The sequence below is a fragment of the Amphiura filiformis genome, chromosome 7, assembly GCF_039555335.1.
Source record: "Amphiura filiformis chromosome 7, Afil_fr2py, whole genome shotgun sequence".
Lineage (NCBI taxonomy): Eukaryota > Metazoa > Echinodermata > Ophiuroidea > Amphilepidida > Amphiuridae > Amphiura > Amphiura filiformis.
In genome coordinates this window covers 41128678-41146877 of record NC_092634.1, presented here as the reverse complement: position 1 = coordinate 41146877, position 18200 = coordinate 41128678, and the positions used below count along the sequence as shown (strand labels likewise).

Below are 18200 nucleotides of genomic sequence, written 5' to 3'. Positions count from 1 at the left end.
ATCAAATAGGCTGATGACAACATTTGATTGAATGGACTACACTGCGCCATGATTACGGTGAAGGACACCGGTTAAAATTCTTGTTTGGAGCCAATCGATAAAAGCATGCAGGGCCTCTAATGCTTGGTAGACAATAGATTCGAGTTCAGCATACCCAAATTAACAAAAATAAGCTGGTTGCCAACTTTTACGCAAACTTGCCGTTAGGTACACGATTTCTCCAAAATAGAAAAGGTCTAACAGGGCCTATTTTTTTTTCATTTCATATTTATTGAAAATAACATCGTGGCAAATAGCCAAATTGCGTTATTTTTACAATCTTAAAACATCCAAATTCCTTTTTGCTACTAAAACAACTACTGGTTTCGGTTATGTTCGAATTTACCTCATTGTTGTTACTTAGTAGATACTCACTGATGTGTATTGGAGACGAATTGATGAACAGAAAACGAGATAAAACAACAAAAACTAAGACGAAACAAAACATCTTGCGGCTGGTGAAACAGCGCCCTCTTGTCGACGCCCTGTTTATTGAGACGCCCTGTATAATTGTGCAGGCCAGAAAGACTTATCTCGGTGTTTGACCAAATTGAGTTCGGGCCAGGAAGAGAGTTGAGGATGTGGCTAAGCAGAATTGTGCTATATCTGCAATATTAAGTTGGATTGGGTTAAAGCTTTATGATTGGAAGGATCGTGGGTACCAAAATCGCAAAAATGGCCAAAAAGTGAGTTAAGGTTTTCTGGTTCTGAACCCTCGATTTATCATAAGTAAAAGTAATCAAAGTCATGCTTGAGCGGAGATACATAACATAATTATGCGCGAACTTCTTTTCTTTACCGTCCCTCGTATATTTATTAGATATTTAAAGTTTTATACTTTGCCGGACCTTATAGAGGCCATGCATATGGTGTATTCAGCGGCAATCATGGCCGAATGTTCAACAGTGTTCAGTAGAAGCATACAATACAGGCTGAGTCAAAAAGAAGTAAACTCATGTTTGAGGGGATGTAACTCGAGATCTGTAAAGAATCTGCTACAAATGAAAATACCACTGGAAAGAGCAAATTCTATACGTCTAAATAGAAAAAAGATTTGTTGCAATTGCTCACAGCAAACTCAAACATGAGTTTACTTCTTTTTGACTCAGCCTGTACCTCTAAACATACACACCAGTTTATTCAGGCCGATGCACACATCGTTTAGCGAACATCGTTACTGCGCATTACAAGTCGGCATGACGTCAAATGACGACATCTCAGGTGTATCTGTCTATAACTTTGGTCAGTGCAGCGAGGCAGGGGATTTCAAGTGGGTGATTATTGATTGGCAAGTGCTATATTTGGGCATAAGTGCAGTCCATCATTTAATGTGGAGGATAGACTGGACTTTATCGATTGATTTGGCTGGGGTAATTTCATGTTAACCAGGTTTAAGTACTGCAAAGGTCGAATCATGTTTGCTGTGCAGCATAAGTGCACTATGAGTTTTTGATCTTTTCAAATAGTGCTCGAGGAGAAATCCAACACTTAACATCTTGCCCAGAACTGTCCCTGCTTAGGGATTGTTTGTTACATAGGTAACATCACAAAATAGGTCAAGGTCAACAGAGCTCAATGGATTTTGATCTTTTTGGCCATGTTACCAAGGTAACAAACCACCGCCTGAGATATGGCAAAGTATTCCTTTTTTAAATGGGTTTGCAAGCGGCGCAATCTGAAACCATTTTTTAATCAAAATCAAAGAAGTTTTAAATTTTTGTTCCCTGTGGAATCAACATTTTGACATTTGACCTTTCCCCCCTATAACTCAAGAGCTGTACATCGGAGATAGATCAAACTGTAACTTTTTCTGATCCCTAATGTCAAGAGGAATACATTGATAAGATATTTTATCAAGATTTGACCAATTCTGAAATTTCATCCCCTGCATAAGCGGCTATTTTGGATTTGTGTAAATTAGGCACTGTTCCACTACTTGGATTTTCGGGGAATTTTGATTTGTATTTGTGTGAGCTTTTGGGAGATGGACGCATGTGAAATGGATTCTGTTGTAATTAGTGGTCGGTGATTTTATAATTTGACTGGCCTATATAGCGAATCAAGTTTATTGGCGTAGTCATTAGTGAAGACGCTCTACATGAAAAGGCATTCGAGTGCAAGTATATTCTTTTCATTCAGGCTGAGTCAAAAAGAAGTAAACTCATGTTTGAGAGGCTGTAACTAGAGAACTGTAAGGAATCTGCTATAAATGGAAATATTATTGGAAAGAACAAACTCTACACGTCTAAATAAAAAAAAAAACAAGAATTGTTGCAATTGCTCACAGCAAACTTAAGTTATACCTATTTGAATATAACACCCATTTTTGTAGCTGCACACGGCTGATTGATTTTCATCCATTTCAATTTCGACGACTTTTGCTTTTAATTAATATTCATATAGTTTGTAGGGATACCAATCCAAGTATTTACGAACGATCCGGCAGAAGCTTGATTGGAGAATGTTGGGTAAAGGATTGCTGATCTTTGGGTCTTGCTGTAACGCATGTCTAACTCTAGCAATGTTCACTTGTGATCTAGCAGTTCGTGGTTTTCGGAAGCTTTCGGCTGTCTGTTCCTTTAGTGTTCCGTGCACATTGAGCTTGTTCACATTCGTATATACTGCTCCCTTACATGGAAACCGATGAGCTGTGGGAAATTGGACTTCAGTGGGACTCTTTGTTTTATGATACTTCGTCGAAAGAAACGTGCGCTTGCGTGCGGTAAATTGTGGTGCCATCAGGGATCGATACAAAGGGATAGGCATCCTAGTATTACATAACAAACCGGAAGATGTAGTCTAAGTCTAGACAATAGGCGGATTAGCGGCCATTTTGTCTTCTACATGATTTTATTCACGTGTCCTTATACTTTAGTACACAAATATATAAGTTAACAGGTTTACAATTTTAAAATTATATTTTGTGTATACAATATATTCTGTAGTAAATCGATCAAATGACGCACACCGACACCGCCTGGCTAATAATTATTTGGTGCAGAAGGGACACTAAAATGAATACACGGGATCGATACACGTGAATTGCTATGCACGATTTTGATATCAGACGAAAATCTTATGATACCGGGTTAGAAAATGATGAATATCTCCCGTCATGATTTTTTTCTCAAGAAACCAGATTTGGTCTCATAAACTTGGAAATACGTGTTGAACAGATATGATAGTCGCTAGAATGCGCTTTGAAAATTGGCCGTGCGCTTTGAACTCAAAATTTGACCATTTTATATTGCGTTGGTCCAGTATGGACTACAGCGTGCAGCGTGTAGTACAGCTGCACTCACTGTAGGCAGTATAAAAGTCGATGACCATTGACCTCAATGGGGTATACAAGCTTAATCACGCACAACCAAGATCGATTACCCGGCTATTGTGAGTAGCCTTAGTTATGTCCCTCGACTAATTATTAGTTTAAAAGAGCTTTAAAGGTTTGAACCAAATGGCTAATCGTGGCTGTGGATTTAACCTACCATGGCGATTCCTGCCATGAAGATATAGGGTCGAAGACACTGTGTGACGGTGATTGTTCAGGTATTATATGCTTGATAGAATTAAATTGTCTGACCAGTTAGTATTCTCCTCCGCCGTCAGTGTGATTCCAGTCACTCAACCTACCGTGTTGCGAAGGTGGAGGAGACTAAAGCTGTATTGACGAACACGCATGCGTTAAAAATGATGTAGCCTTAGTCGAACAATAGCGTGACTAGTTCCCGGCATTGTTCATATGCACTTTCACCCTCCTGGTGCCATGTTGTCATTTGGCACGTTTTATTATAATGTAGTGCAAGGAGGTAAAATTCATATTGAAAAGAACCCTTTAAGGTTAGCAACTATTTTGAATTGTTGTGATTTGGTAGTTCACAGCATCTTGCGAATGGTAGTGAGGTTTGATATAAATTACATTGCTCAATTCATAGCGAGCGTGTAGAAGAATCTAAATATCACAGATATACTTTTGTAGATCCTGTGGTTCTTGAGTTATGTTGTAAAAAGGACTGAAACAACAACACTTTTGTAAAACGTACATAACTCATTAGGAACAATAAATTAAGCAAGTTTTCAAAGTATATGATTTGTAGATGCACTCTTGCAAAACATCAAAGTGTTATTTTTCAATAACATATTGATTCAGATAATGACAATCGATTTTTTGGTTGCTTCGACCAACAATACCTCGTCCACCCTTAACATGAGGGAATTATTGATCGAAACCACACCTGCCACGTAACCTTATTTGCATTTGTATATCGCGCCTTACAAATCAATATATTAGGTACTTGTGAAGTGAAACCGTGTGCAGCTACAAATATGGGTGGTTGTATTTAAATAAGTATAACTTGAGTTTGCTGTAAGCAATTGCAACAATAACTTTTTTATTTAGACGTGTAGAATTTGCTCTTTCCAATGATATTTTCATTTTTCGCAGATTCCTTACAGATCGTTATAGCCCCTCAAACATGAGTTTATTTCTTTTTGACTCAGCCTGTAAGCTCTCAAATATGTTTTGCAGAAGAAAAGTTTGAACATCAAGTTTTACTTGTTTTGTACGTCGACAGTATACCTGTTCAGCAAGTTACATTGAATATTTCAGTTGAGTTATTTATAGCATCATATGGTTTCTATACAAAAACGATTCTATTATAAACCATCATGCGCACAGTTTCCACCTCGAAACACATGAACACACATTTTCGTCCAAGAGCTCCCAAGCAAGTAGTGAATTGTCTCTGCACAGTCTTTGATTACAATACACGGTTGCGTGCATAGCAATGTAAGAGATGTGGAGCTTCTAGCTGCAAAATGGGCCTCTTTGATTGGTTTTTGTTGAAACCTTAAGTGTTCCCTTTATCCAATCAGCACTTACCCCTAAAAACACTTTTCGTCACTAGGTCAACAGATAACGCAATTCAATAGCAAGGCGAATGTGGAAATTCTGTTGAAAACTACCTATCCAAGCATATTTTTTGCCCAAAATGTAGGTTTTAAAAGTCAAAACCTCAAGTGTTTCTTACAATATTTTTCAAATTTTATGTCATTAAATGAAAAAGCGCACTTATATTGTCCATATACTAGTGTCACTAGAATGAGCAATGACCAATTCTCTTTAAATTGCAAATCTTGTGAAAAAAGTTATTATTTTCGCCTGTTTTGTCATACGGTTGAAAATTCAATGAACTATGACTTTGCTAAATCGCGCTTACAAATTGATATGAAATGTTCAGAATTTGTACATATTCCTTACTGTATTGTCGCGTCGTTGAAAATGTTTACAGAAAATTGTGAAATTAGAATTTTACGTCGTTGAGATATGACATTTTTTAAACGGTATGCATCAAAATCAAGCGTGTCCACGAAATATAAATATTCTGTTCTTGAAGAATGTATTACTGTTACGAATTTAGTTTTCATGCTTTGCACCATCTGGGCTGTGCCATATAATTCTGGTATACTGCCCTCGTATAAAATTGGGGGAGATTTAAATTGGGAAGTCAAGCGAGAGCGATGGAGAAGTCAATATCCTCTGTCATTCCTTCTTACGCCATACATAAATTCGCCCAGCCTCATTTCCCTAAATATGAAATTTAAAAAAAAAAGTTTGGCAGAGGTGGGCCTCGAACCCACGCCGCAGCTATACGTTATTATGGATACAGTATACTTGTGGCACCTTAGTCCAGTCACACACCTGACTTATCGGTAGCCATTTTAATATTTGAACTTAGAAAAATGCAACTTCCATACCGCGTGATAAGTAAAGACAGAAAACGTACCATATTTTAGAACTTTATTTGCTTAAAAACATTAATGTTTATTATAGCGCTAAATTGTTGATAACTGCGTGTTTCTACATACAGAAATACGAAAATACCGGCATGGCCTTTATTATACATGCGCAATACATTATATCGATTTTGACTTGCCGGGCTGCACTGTAGGGCTGCACGCGCACCGTCTAAGTCAGTATAATGAGCCTACCATTTTTCTTGTATAGACGTTCTGGATTTTATCATTTATATTAAATTTCTACATAGAACCCCTAAGTTTATTTCAGAAAATAAAAGATTAGATTACCATAAAAACGAAACAGTAATCTTTCACGGGGTTCTATGTAAATTTTAATTAAAATTTTCACCATCTTTTCAGTCTTCATTTTCACTAAATTAAAAAAAATATTTTGGCGTATCTAAAATTGAAATAAAATTCTCTGCCTCCTAAACCACATATATATATATATCACATCATTTATTGAGCGCTATATCAAAAATTACCACAGCGCTGTACAATAGCAAATAACATGGTTAAAAACACAATAATATAGAATTATACAGCAAAAATAAATATCACTTACATGTACAACAATAATTATTAAAAAGTAACACGATAAATCATCAATAGACCATAATAACATGATTAAAATACAATTTTAAAAACCCCAAAGCAAATATAATGATAAAATAAATGTAGGCAAATACCAAGGATGCATATAATGAACAAAACATTATTGAGATGGAAAAAGGTGAGTTTTTAACAATTTCTTGAAAATATTGACTGAGGGTGAAAGGCGGATATGGAGGGGGAGCAATGAGTAATGAGTAATGAGGACAGGTAACCAGGTGTGAGATTGTTGATACCTTTGAAGGTCAAAAGCAGCACTTTGAAGATAACCCTCTCATTAACAGGCAACCAATGCAATACATAAACTGTAGCACGCGCGCGTGGGTATCACGAATCGTTATATATGATGTACAGTTAATATTTATATATTCTTTTATACATAGGATGCTTCAGTTTTAACACAACAAATATTTCAGTGAAAACCCTCCCACTCGGCTAATCAGGCTTCCTTAGCATGTGCCATAAATTAGCATTAAAATCAAGTTGGTTTTGAACACATTCTAGAAACTCTTGGATTATGGCGTGGGCTGCTGTGATCCTCTGTGGTCAATATATTGGAATCAATATTGCACCTGTTTTCCCCCTTTGTGTGCTTGATCAGGAATTATGATGGGAGTGCTTGGGTTGTTTGGCTTTGCTGATCAGTCTTGAGTTTTACCAGCCATGCACATGCACGTTGTGGGCGGAGAGGTGAAGGTAAAAAGTTTTGCATTATTACTTGTGTGATTTCAGTATAGAGGTTGTGCATATGACGTATCATACCGTAAATATGGCGAACTATTCAAATGCATTCAACAAAAGCATGATTGCAATCTACCGCGACAGTTCGTCTCACACACATAATAAATGCACTACGATCAGATAGGTTGATGACAACACTAATTGAATGGACTGCACTGCGCCATGATTACAGTGAAGGACACCGGTTCAAATCCTTTGTTTGGAGCCAATCAATAATTTCATGCACAAACTATATACATGTATAATGGAGAATTTTTTTTTTATTGGTAAAGCTTTAGTGCTTGAAGGAAAGATTAGACATGATTGATGAACTTGTGATTTTTGTTGGGTCGTTGTTGTTTCCGAGGTTTGCACCCCGCAACTGCCAGGGATTAGGAACAATAGCTGCCCTTTGTAGCTGAGAATGAGAAAATTATATTCTCAGTTTTGAAAATCTTTTTTATTCATTTCTCCAGTATTACTCGAGGTGTTGAGTTGGCAAATTGGTTGGGGGGATTTAGACTTGAAACGACGGGCGATCGCATCAAAAATGTTGCTAAAATTGCACTTAGGCATCAAAATAACTTAAATCCAAATTTCAGTATTAACAGAATAAATAACCTCCGTTGCAAAAAATATCAACGCTGATCGACCGAAAAACGATAGCAACGTACTCTAGCATCGATTTGGCATCGATCTTATTTGTGTTTTCACTCTGTTTTTCTTACTTACAGGTGCAGCGAACGGAATCATCTAGATCAGATACTCAACCCCTCGCTCCCAAAATGTCTGGTGAAAACGGTCGAATTCAACTGGTGTTGGTAGTAATCGCGTTGGTGGTTGCCATTGCCGCCTTGGTTGTAGCGTTGGTGGGTCTCAGCCTCAAGGGGACCACTCAAATCACGATACCAGACTACGCGAATGGTGGAGTAGCATCATCATTATCATCATCATCAGGTATGGTTTTTCAATTCAAGTTTGGTAATGTATATGGTTATATTTTAAAATACTTCTATTAAAGTGTTAGTTTGGTCAAATGAGAGCAAGTAATAAGTTTCAGTTTCAGTTTATTTTCACCATACAATATTATGCAAACCAAATAATGAAAGAAAACATTGGTGGGGAGACCAAAAGAGCAAGGCTCGAAATGTATGGTCACCCTAGAAGTTGCAAATGATGATAATTATAGATTACTACCTTAAATAACTACTAAAAACATGACAACTATATACAAACACGGAACAGGACTGGGTAAGTGCAGAACAGGACCGGACAGGACATGTGCAACTAAACACTACTAAAGTGAAGACAGTGATGATGGCATATAGCAAAATTCAAATTAACTATAAGTTACAGGTATAAAATAAACAAACCAATTAAGTTACTGATAATATGACAACAGATATGACTTATATTTTCTTTTAAATACATACAGTGATTTGGCATTCTTTAACTCATGTAAAATTGTATTCCAAATCAGAGGACCTTGTCTTCTAATTGTATTTCTTGCTATATCAGTGTTATTATTAAAATGAGGATATGCGGGTGGGGTAGCTGTGAAAGGACCTGTTTTGAATGAAATAATCGGCAAAATTAACAGGAAGGTTATTGGAAGCATAATTGTGCATAAATGAACAAAGGGTCAATTTGTGGATGTCATAAATAGTCAGAGTATTAAAATTCTTAAAATAAAGGTGGAGTATGATCGAGCCAGTCAGAATTCGAGCATATCCTCATAAAGATGAGTTGGCATGTGCTTTTGTCTCCCTCTGCGTACTATCTAGTAATTTTACTTTTACTGTTCATCACGTCAAGTTGGTGTACCTGCTCGTATATTCAAGGTATACTCTTGCATCATTTATTGATCCTTGATGTGTTTTGTGTCCTCGTCCGTTGGATCACAATGACCCACTTTTTCATGTTGTCATTTAATATCATTCTTCTTCAGGAACTTCCAGCGACAAGATTTGGTCTATTGCAATTGGACATGCCAACTACAATGAAGCGTATATGTAAGTATTGACTGACTGAGTGAAAAAAGAACGAACAAGTAAATGAATGAATGGACGCATGAATAAACGAGTGAAGGAATGAAGAATTCTTTTCCGCTTCCCCAATTCCCAATTTTACCTCATACACGGGTTTATTATGCGATGTTGATGCGCTATTCAAACATGATCACCATCTGTCAGCAAGTCAGGACCTACAATCCCAGTCATAATTGTTCGAACACTTCAGCATGGGTACTTCAAAATATCCCCCATTCACCCCAATCAATGTTGTTGGTTTTTTGGGTTTTTTTTTGGTCATGCACCCCTAGAAACCCAGCAAGTCTTGCGGTTAGCATAGCTGTGTGAGTAAACATGACACCACTGCCCGTCCACTGCCGTGCATGGTTAAATTTGAATTTGGACAGATATATTTACAATAAAAACACCTTCAAAAAGCTGGTCGATTTCACATTTTATGTTATCTACAGAAGGTGTGAATTATCCTTTATGCATACATCACTTTAGATCTGAAATCGACCAAGTAATAATGACACACACACAATTCTAAAACAACATCTTTTGCACAGAATTCAATGGGATTTGCAAAGTAAAGTGGCAGTTGAAACTCTAGTGATAACACTTTTACAGTGCGTGATGGGGCTTCCTTAAATCATCCTCTGCCTAGAAACATCCAACATTGATTGGTGGGGTATGGATAGGCTTGTAGTAGTAGGAAATGATTCAGACTTCACGTCAAAGAAAGCGAAATTTTAATATGTCAAGTATATCAGAAATACGGTCTCAAACAGTCTTACTTTGACACAAGTGTTCGAACTATTTATGTCTGGGATTGTAGTTCCTTAACCTCAATAATTTTGTACATTCAGAGAATGACCATTGAATGTCGTGAATACCAACATTCATAACAACTTGAGGTCAGAATTTGAATAATGCTCTGAAAGATAGTGTTTTTGTGATTCTTTCTTTAATTACAAACTAATGCTGTGTTGTTTCCGTTTTTATTTCTTTTTTAGCGATGAAAAAACGGGCACTTTGAAAGGTTTCCTTATTGATATTGCGAATGCAGGTAAGAGAATGGACATGTACAGCATATTCCATGCAAAGTTGAATCATTATAGATAATTTGTTATAGAGGTATAATCAGTGATCAGGTGATTCACTATTTAGACAGCACGACGGCAACTTAGTGACCTCTTTCGTTCGGCGTGTTGTGAGCACGGGGTTACCATGGTTATACGTAACGCAATGTTGAAAAGGCGGCAAACGCATTTTAGGAAATAACGTGTTAACGTTGGAATCATTTGGAAAACAAATAAGCTTGAACATGCCTAATGTAGCCAGAAAAATGAGAAAAAGTGCTTGTCTTAAGGGGGTACTACACCCCTGGCCAATTTTGTGCCTATTTTTGCATTTTTCTAAAAACATTATTGCACATTGGTGACAAGTAAGATATGTATATTATAGGGCAAGGACTACAACTACTGCACTGAAAATTCAGCAACTCAAGGCAAGTAGTTATTGATTTATTGATCAAATATTGGTTTTCCTCAATTTTGACTGTAACTCCACAACTGCTGTCTGTGCTGAAATAAAATTTCAAGTGCAGTAGTTGTAGTCCTTGCCCCTTGCCCCTATCTATCTTGTCACCAATGCGCTATAATTTTTGAGAAAAAAGCAAAAATAGGCACAAAATTGGGCAGGGGTGTAGTACCCCCTTAAGCACAAAAATATTTCAACTGGAATAGTTCAATTAAACTCTCATTGCTTTTCCCCTCTTCATATAGTTTGCCAATACGGCAATAAGAACTGCCGTATTGTGTACGACGTCTGGACACATTGTTGGAACTCAGAATCGGGACAGGTTTCACGTGGAGGAACCGGTCTTATGAGTGATTGGTACGATGCATGCACAGGTAGGGATACGTTTTTAAACAAGTTAAACAACATCCGTTAACAGGGGTGGGGGTACTTAGAATCTAATGAGCCATACGTAAAGGCCAAATTTTACAGGACTAATGCGATGAGAATTTGGTTGAGAACAACGTCAAATGATGACCTGGGCTAATAACATCGTATAACATGTATAATGTAACAGTTTGTAACCTGTCACTTGTTCAAGATAATTTGCGTAATACTTACTGCATTCATACCCTTCAAGTGTGTAATACTTTTTTGTTGGATTAAGGGAAGATTGCACTGCAAATTAATATTTAATTGGTTAATACTAATACATGCAGCGAAACGCTGCGTCTGTATTAATTGGACACTGTTACGAAATGGGTAAAAACTTGCACTAAAGATTCTCAGTAAACAAAGTTCAAAAAGAAACTTATTCACAAGGTCATATCTTAAAATCCCGTCCATCCAAATGAACTATAATTGGACACAGGTTTACTTCTAACACATGTCAGTAACTAAGCAGTTATCCAACTAACACAACAGCAAAATGCACTGAAATGGAACAGCTTCCTGGACCACATTCAGAGCCCAATAAAAGTATAGAATATCTGTGAGAATGAGAACAAGATCCTTGCACACATGAAAATTCCCAAAGAGTAGGTGGAACAGTGAGGGACAAGACCTGTTTCTTGAAGAAAGTGCTTGAAAAGCAGAAAGCAGCACCGTTTTATCATCTGTGCAAGGATCTTGTATGCATTCTCACAAATTTGTTGTGCTGGGTACCAACTATTGGTCTGTGAAAGTGGTCCGGGAAGCTGTTCAGTGTCAGTGCATTTTGCTGTTGTGTCAGTTAGACAAGTGCTTGGTTACTGATGTGTGTTTTGAGTAGAGTATTGAAGTAATCCTGTGTGTAATTGTGGTTCATTTTGATGGACAGGATTTTATGATAATGACCTTGTGACTCACAAGTTGTGAAATTTTTTTTATCTCAGTTTATATGGTAGGGTGTTAGTGCAAGGGGGATGCCGCAAATGGGTGTGCGCTGCGCGCTGCGTAGCGGGTGTGTTGGAACGGTTTCGTTCGCAATCAATGCATGTTGCATGCTGGAAAATCATCTGGCCATAATTGCTTTTTTTTTTCTTGTAGGTTGGTATGGAACCTATGACAGATACAGAACCTTTACATTCTCTGACCCATACGGCAGAGGCGATCCTGAATCTTTGTATGCAAAACCCGGTAGTCCTCTGCTGACATCATGGAGAGAAATGGCTGGGAAGAAGATTGGTATTCTCGATGGCTGGTGGACTGATGAGTTTTGCTTGAATCGCAATGCTGACAGGTTCACATCGGTAAGCCCGTTTAGTCTACAGGTGGTAGAGTGGGCTGTGCGCGTGCATGGATGGTGCGTGCTGGCTGGGGGCCGTGTAGGGGGGGGGTGAATTTGGGTGAAAATCCTTAAATATTGCGCACGTGAATGAGTGTAGCCTATATCAGCACTCGGGGCTAGGCTTCATAATATTACGTGACTGCGTGTTTGTATAGCCCTGTATTTTCACGGTACCTTTTATCTTGAAAGAAAAGTTTATCTTGATCAACATGCTGAAAACTCACACAAATGGTAATATTTGTTTAATTTCAGGGAACACCTTTCACTTCTGATCGCGTTATACATTATGCTCAGCCAGAAGATCTTGTTGAGGCGGTAATGAATGGAGATGTAAGTGCTAAATATTTTACTGTTCAGTGTTTTCTTACCTACCTAAGACTTGTACACGAGTCCGAGCCGAGCCGAGTCCATTTGTTTCAGAGTCCGAGCCAGGTCCGAGTCCATTTGTGTCCGAGTCAGGACTCGAGTCCAAGTCCGGGGGTGCCGAGTTCGAGCCAAGTCCGAGTCCAACAAAATTAAGACTCTAGTCCGGATTCGAGTCCGGCTCGAGTCCGGACTCGGTCAGAGTCCATGCTGGAGGGGAGTGGGGGTCAATTTAGATGTGACAGGCACCTTCCTACTGGCATTGCTTAGTAGGGGCTTATTTGTATAAAATTATGCTTTTGAAAAGGGGTCACTGGGTATAACAAAATGAAAAAGGGAGTAATTGGGCATAAAAATGTGAAAGAATGGGTTTATTTTGTGTAACATTTTGAAAAATTGGGTCATCAGGTAGAACATTTCCAAAAAAATTGAGCAAAATTTGATTAAAAAAATGGAGGCAATTGGCAGGCTCATACCTCAAAATACCTGTCACTTCTAAAGTTGCGTGACCACCTTGTCGAGTCGTCGACTTTTAGCGCGACTATGCATAACAATAGAAGCTGGTCAGTGGCGTAGTGCGTGTATAATGCAAGTCTTTAAACTTGATTGTCACAGCAAGTGCAAAACACCATAAAATGCGCACTTTTGGCCCTTCATAAATTTGGCCAAATAGTGAAATTTAACATTTATGGTCAGTTAGTACTAAATGTATAATTATGACTGATCTGTTTCATTTGGCAGAAAATTATATTATTTTTAATCTAAAGATATTAGTGCTGTATTTTCCTGGAATGGGGAGTATTGTTCTACGTGGAACCAACTATAAACCAGTGATTGAGCTATTATTTTCTCCTTTATGAGAGGTTGACTATGCTTTCCAATCTGCAAACAGTTATATTGGTCAAGAATGTTTCTCAAATATTTGATTATTTTACTGTTGTAATAGATTGACTATGGTTTCCAATCGGAGTCCGGTTATATTGCTCAAGAACTTCAGCGTGTTGATGGTGATCCAGTCATTCCCTGTGCCGTGCATGGTCCTTCCACCATGACCCGCAAGGTCAACCAGGAATTCTTGAACTGGTGGAATGAAGCACAGAAACGACTGATGGCAACCACAGAATACACAAGAATTTGCCAAGACATGGAAGATAGAGAGGTTCACGGTAAGACTTTATTTTATATTATGGGTTGAAATTATTGCTTTATAAGCCTTTATCTCATTATAACCAACGATTTGTAATTGTTTTCTGTTACTTAGATAATTTTTTCTGTTACTTAGATAATTTCTGAACCATTCTAACACAATACCACGAAAGCCATAGTGTTCTAATTTATGTAAGAGTATGTTATGATCGATTGTATCAAAGGCTTTTGATAAGTCCAAAAATATTGCAATAGTCGTTTCGTTTCTTTCAACTGCTGCAGTAACTTTGTCTACCATTTGCTCTATAGCCATAAATGTGGAATGTTTTGACCGAAAGCCAAATTGTTTGGGGTTAAGGATTCGCTTATTGTCAATGTAATCCGTACATCTGTTAAAACCAACCTTTCAAGAATTTTTGAAAAACACGGTAGGAGAGAAACTGGACGATAGTTTGAGAATGCCTCAGCATCATCTTTTTTGTATAATGGTATGACTTTTGCTATTTTTAATTTATCAGGAACAATCCCAGTAGATATAGACAAATTAAATATCATATAAGAGGTTTAGCAATTTCTTTACACACTTTTTAATGATTAGATTGCCAATATTGTCATGGCCTCCACCTTTGTTTATGTCGAATTTATCAATTATTTTTACAATATTGGATTCAACAATAGGCTTCATATACATACTACTGGTCTTGTCCTCAGTGAGATAAGCGAAATATTGCTTTCCTGTGTTTTGGATACTTGATGCAAGCTTAGGGCCTACGTTTACGAAAAAGTCATTGAACTGATTTGATATTTCTTTAGGATTGGTAATAGAACTGTATTAAAGTGTAACTCAATATACTCATTATTCTCTTGGTCAAATTGGTAGACATTGCAGCAAACATTTTTGATCAAATTTGACGAAATGTATGTACCTATTTTTTCCAAATCAACTAGACAGTCTTATGGGATCCGTCGACAACCAAGCAATCTTTTCTGAAGTAGCTTAAGGGCTGGGTATGAACGTTTGGACAGTATTTATTGTGGGACATTAGAGCACATCAGACATATCGAATTGCATTCTGAATACGAAGAATGTTATTCTGATATCAAATAATTTTGATTTTTGAAATTCGCAATGTAATACACATTTTATGGCAAATCATTAAAATTGATATTTTGATATTTAACAGTACTCGAAGTAAACTTTATAAATCTGATGATTTATACTTAACGTGTATGTAGGTGGGATGAAAAGCCGACGATCAATTGAAAATTTTGACCTTTCGTATTGAAGATATGGATTTTTTCCCAAAACACCAAAAAAAAATTAGGTCTTTTGGGAAAAAATCCATATCTTCAATATGAAAGGTCAAAATTTTCAATTGATCGTCGGCTTTTCCTCCCAGCTACATACACTTTAAGAATATATCATTAGATTTATAAAATTTACTTCGAGGACTGTTATATATCAAAATTTGAAAAATATCAAATTTTTATAATTTGTCATAAAATTTGTATTATCGTGATTTTCAAAAATGAAAATTATTTGATATCAGAAAGACATTCTTCGTATTCAGAATGCAATTCGATACGTCTGAGGTGCTCTCATGTCCCACAAAAATACTGTCGAAACGCCATAAACGCTCATTCCAGATCCCTTAAAAATGATTGATATTTGGGAAAATCCCTTGATCCATTTTCTTTGCAGCAATGTCGACAAAATGAGTAAAATTTTATAGGTTACGATCTGCTTTGAAATTGCATAATATTGGATTTTGCATGAAATTCCTTATGATCTCACACCACCAAATCAGAGTCCCATAGAGATATGTGCTAAATTTGCCTTAAGAAAATGTCATTTTTTCTTCACAGGAGCGACTCGGTTTTAAGCGACAGCTATGATGGTTGAAATCAGCCCTTGCCTGATCCCTCTGATTAGGAAAAAATATAGGTTGACCGTCATTATTTTTTACGACTGGCCCTCAAAGTCTACGATGTCCGGGAATTTCCTATTTTTCAGGCAAAACCATGCCAGTGTTTCTGTAAAAAAAGAAAAGGCTGCTTAAAATCATTAAAAGTTATTCGATCTCTCCCATCTGTGGTACACTTGCAGGAATTAATATTACTAATCATGACCAATCCAAATTTGGCTAAAATTATGCAAATTTCTGCTCATTTTAATGCTTAAATTGAGAATGCATGGGTTTTTCTGAGAAGTGAAATTAAGGGCGCACAACCATAAAACTAAGATTTGACATCAAACCAGTGTCTAGCCTATTCATTGAAAGGGTTACTTAATATTCCAACAGAGCAAACAAAATGACAAGTGTGGGGAAATGTGAATGTGAAATGTGGGGACTATCTGAATGTCCCTCTTTGAGACCACTCCCATAAATACCGTGGACGGACGCTACTTGTTTGATCATTCTTAAAAGATGACAGGCTCATAGGATGTCAAAGCAACTCCAGTACGTTTGTATTACGAACTGCATTAGTTCTTACAAGAGTTAACGATTTTGTATGAGCTACATGGGAGTTTGGGTCAGGCGGACTTTTTTTTTACTCATCGGTGAGGGATTTTTTAACAAAAAAAAAATCAAAATTCCAAATTCTGCCTGACCCAAACTCACATGCCCCCCTCCCTAAGAATCAAATGGGGCGTTCCTAACTGACTGGTTGTAGTCCTATGTATGTGTTACAGGCCGTGTACCTATATTACCCAAAGGAAGATAAACTACTTCATTCGTAGGGTTTTGCGGTTTGTGTCATCCTCAGTCGCGACTAGTCTTTGACAAAGTCTAATGTAGACTATGCATGTGCTGGAGTTGAAATTTACACCTACTCATGTTACTCCTTTACCATTTACTTAGACTACGCCATAGTCTATTTTTGATGTTAATCATGATGAAAGCATTCAGTTGAACTCGAAATTATACTGATATTAATTACATCAAAATACTAGTATAAAATTGTTATGAAAAAGTTTATATAATTATATTAGTGACAGTAAAAGTAAAGTGTACGTAGGCTTATATTATTGAATGCAACATATCATAATGTCATAATTGTATTGGCACTTCAATACTGAACAATTCTGATTTTAGAATCTGCCAGTTTATTAATCGCGAAATTCCATGTTAAAAATAGACTATGGACTTTCAATTTTAAACGGGATTTTGAACGGGCAAAGTCCCTAACACTCACACTGTCAATCATATTGGTTTATCAATCAAATTTAACTGCAAGCAAATACAAGACGCGTTCATGCACTTATTGACGCGTTCATGCAATTACACAACACGAAGGCGGGGTAGGCCACATACTTGTGTACCATGTAGTTATTAATGGCAATGACAGGTACCCGGAGGATTTAAACCATAACGAGATCGGGGCGACCAATCACAAGCCAGATCCATTTAAAGATGCATTACATCATGGCCAATTTTAGTAGGCCAGATTTCCGACAATCTCATCCATAGAAGCTCATAGACAGCCGTGTTAAGCATCTCTGACCGCAATCCAAAGTTTGTAGTCCACTTGGGAAGCTAACAAACAGAGGGAGTAGGGTGACTGAAAAGAACAGATGTGAAAATCTATCAATTGTGCACACATTAATTAAATCAGAGTTTTAAGCTTAAATACAATATCCAGAGTAGGCCTATGCACAATGGGCAAGTGGACTACGGGGTAGTCTACCATTTGCTGGGATACAAGTAATAGCAATGTGTGGCTTTAATTAAGTTCATTGTCTGCAATAACTGTTCTTATTTTGTTTCTTTCACAGGTCACAAACCTGGTCAGACTGCCGAGGAATACTGTTTCTTATAAATAACAAGACCGAAAAAGCAATTTAATTATATAAAAAAGAGCCCCCGGAGGGAAATATAGTGTGCAAATTAGCACTGATATAATAATAGTGGAGTAATATATTGTAGTAAGATCGCAGCTGCTCAAGTTTGCAGTACTGCGAAGGAATTGTTAAAGGAAGCCCCACCAGTGCAGTTCTTTGGGGTCAACCAAATCTGCCTGGTTATCAAATTAAGCAGTGACAATATTATCTCTGAATTTGATAAATGCTAATTGATGCGATAACATTAAAACATCAATTAGTACCTGTCTAATTCAGAGATAACCTTGTTACTGATTAATTTGATAATCAGGCAGGTTTGGTTCACAAACAGAAGAACTGCTCTGGCGGGGCTTCTTCTTCGAGACTTATGTGATCTATC

At 37.2% G+C, this 18200-nt stretch overlaps 1 protein-coding gene across 1 annotated transcript; it reads left to right on the top strand.

Moving 5' to 3' along the window:
* The first annotated feature begins 7048 nt into the window (after nucleotides 1-7048).
* LOC140157858 (uncharacterized) lies at nucleotides 7049-17799 on the top strand. The gene is made up of 9 exons (XM_072181106.1): nucleotides 7049-7146; nucleotides 7905-8127; nucleotides 9119-9182; nucleotides 10196-10248; nucleotides 10967-11095; nucleotides 12228-12430; nucleotides 12721-12798; nucleotides 13778-13997; nucleotides 17756-17799. Exons 1-9 carry the CDS (start codon nucleotides 7114-7116, stop codon nucleotides 17797-17799), a joined length of 1047 nt encoding a protein of 348 aa, XP_072037207.1. The 5' UTR covers nucleotides 7049-7113.
* Nucleotides 17800-18200: the final 401 nt, after the last annotated feature.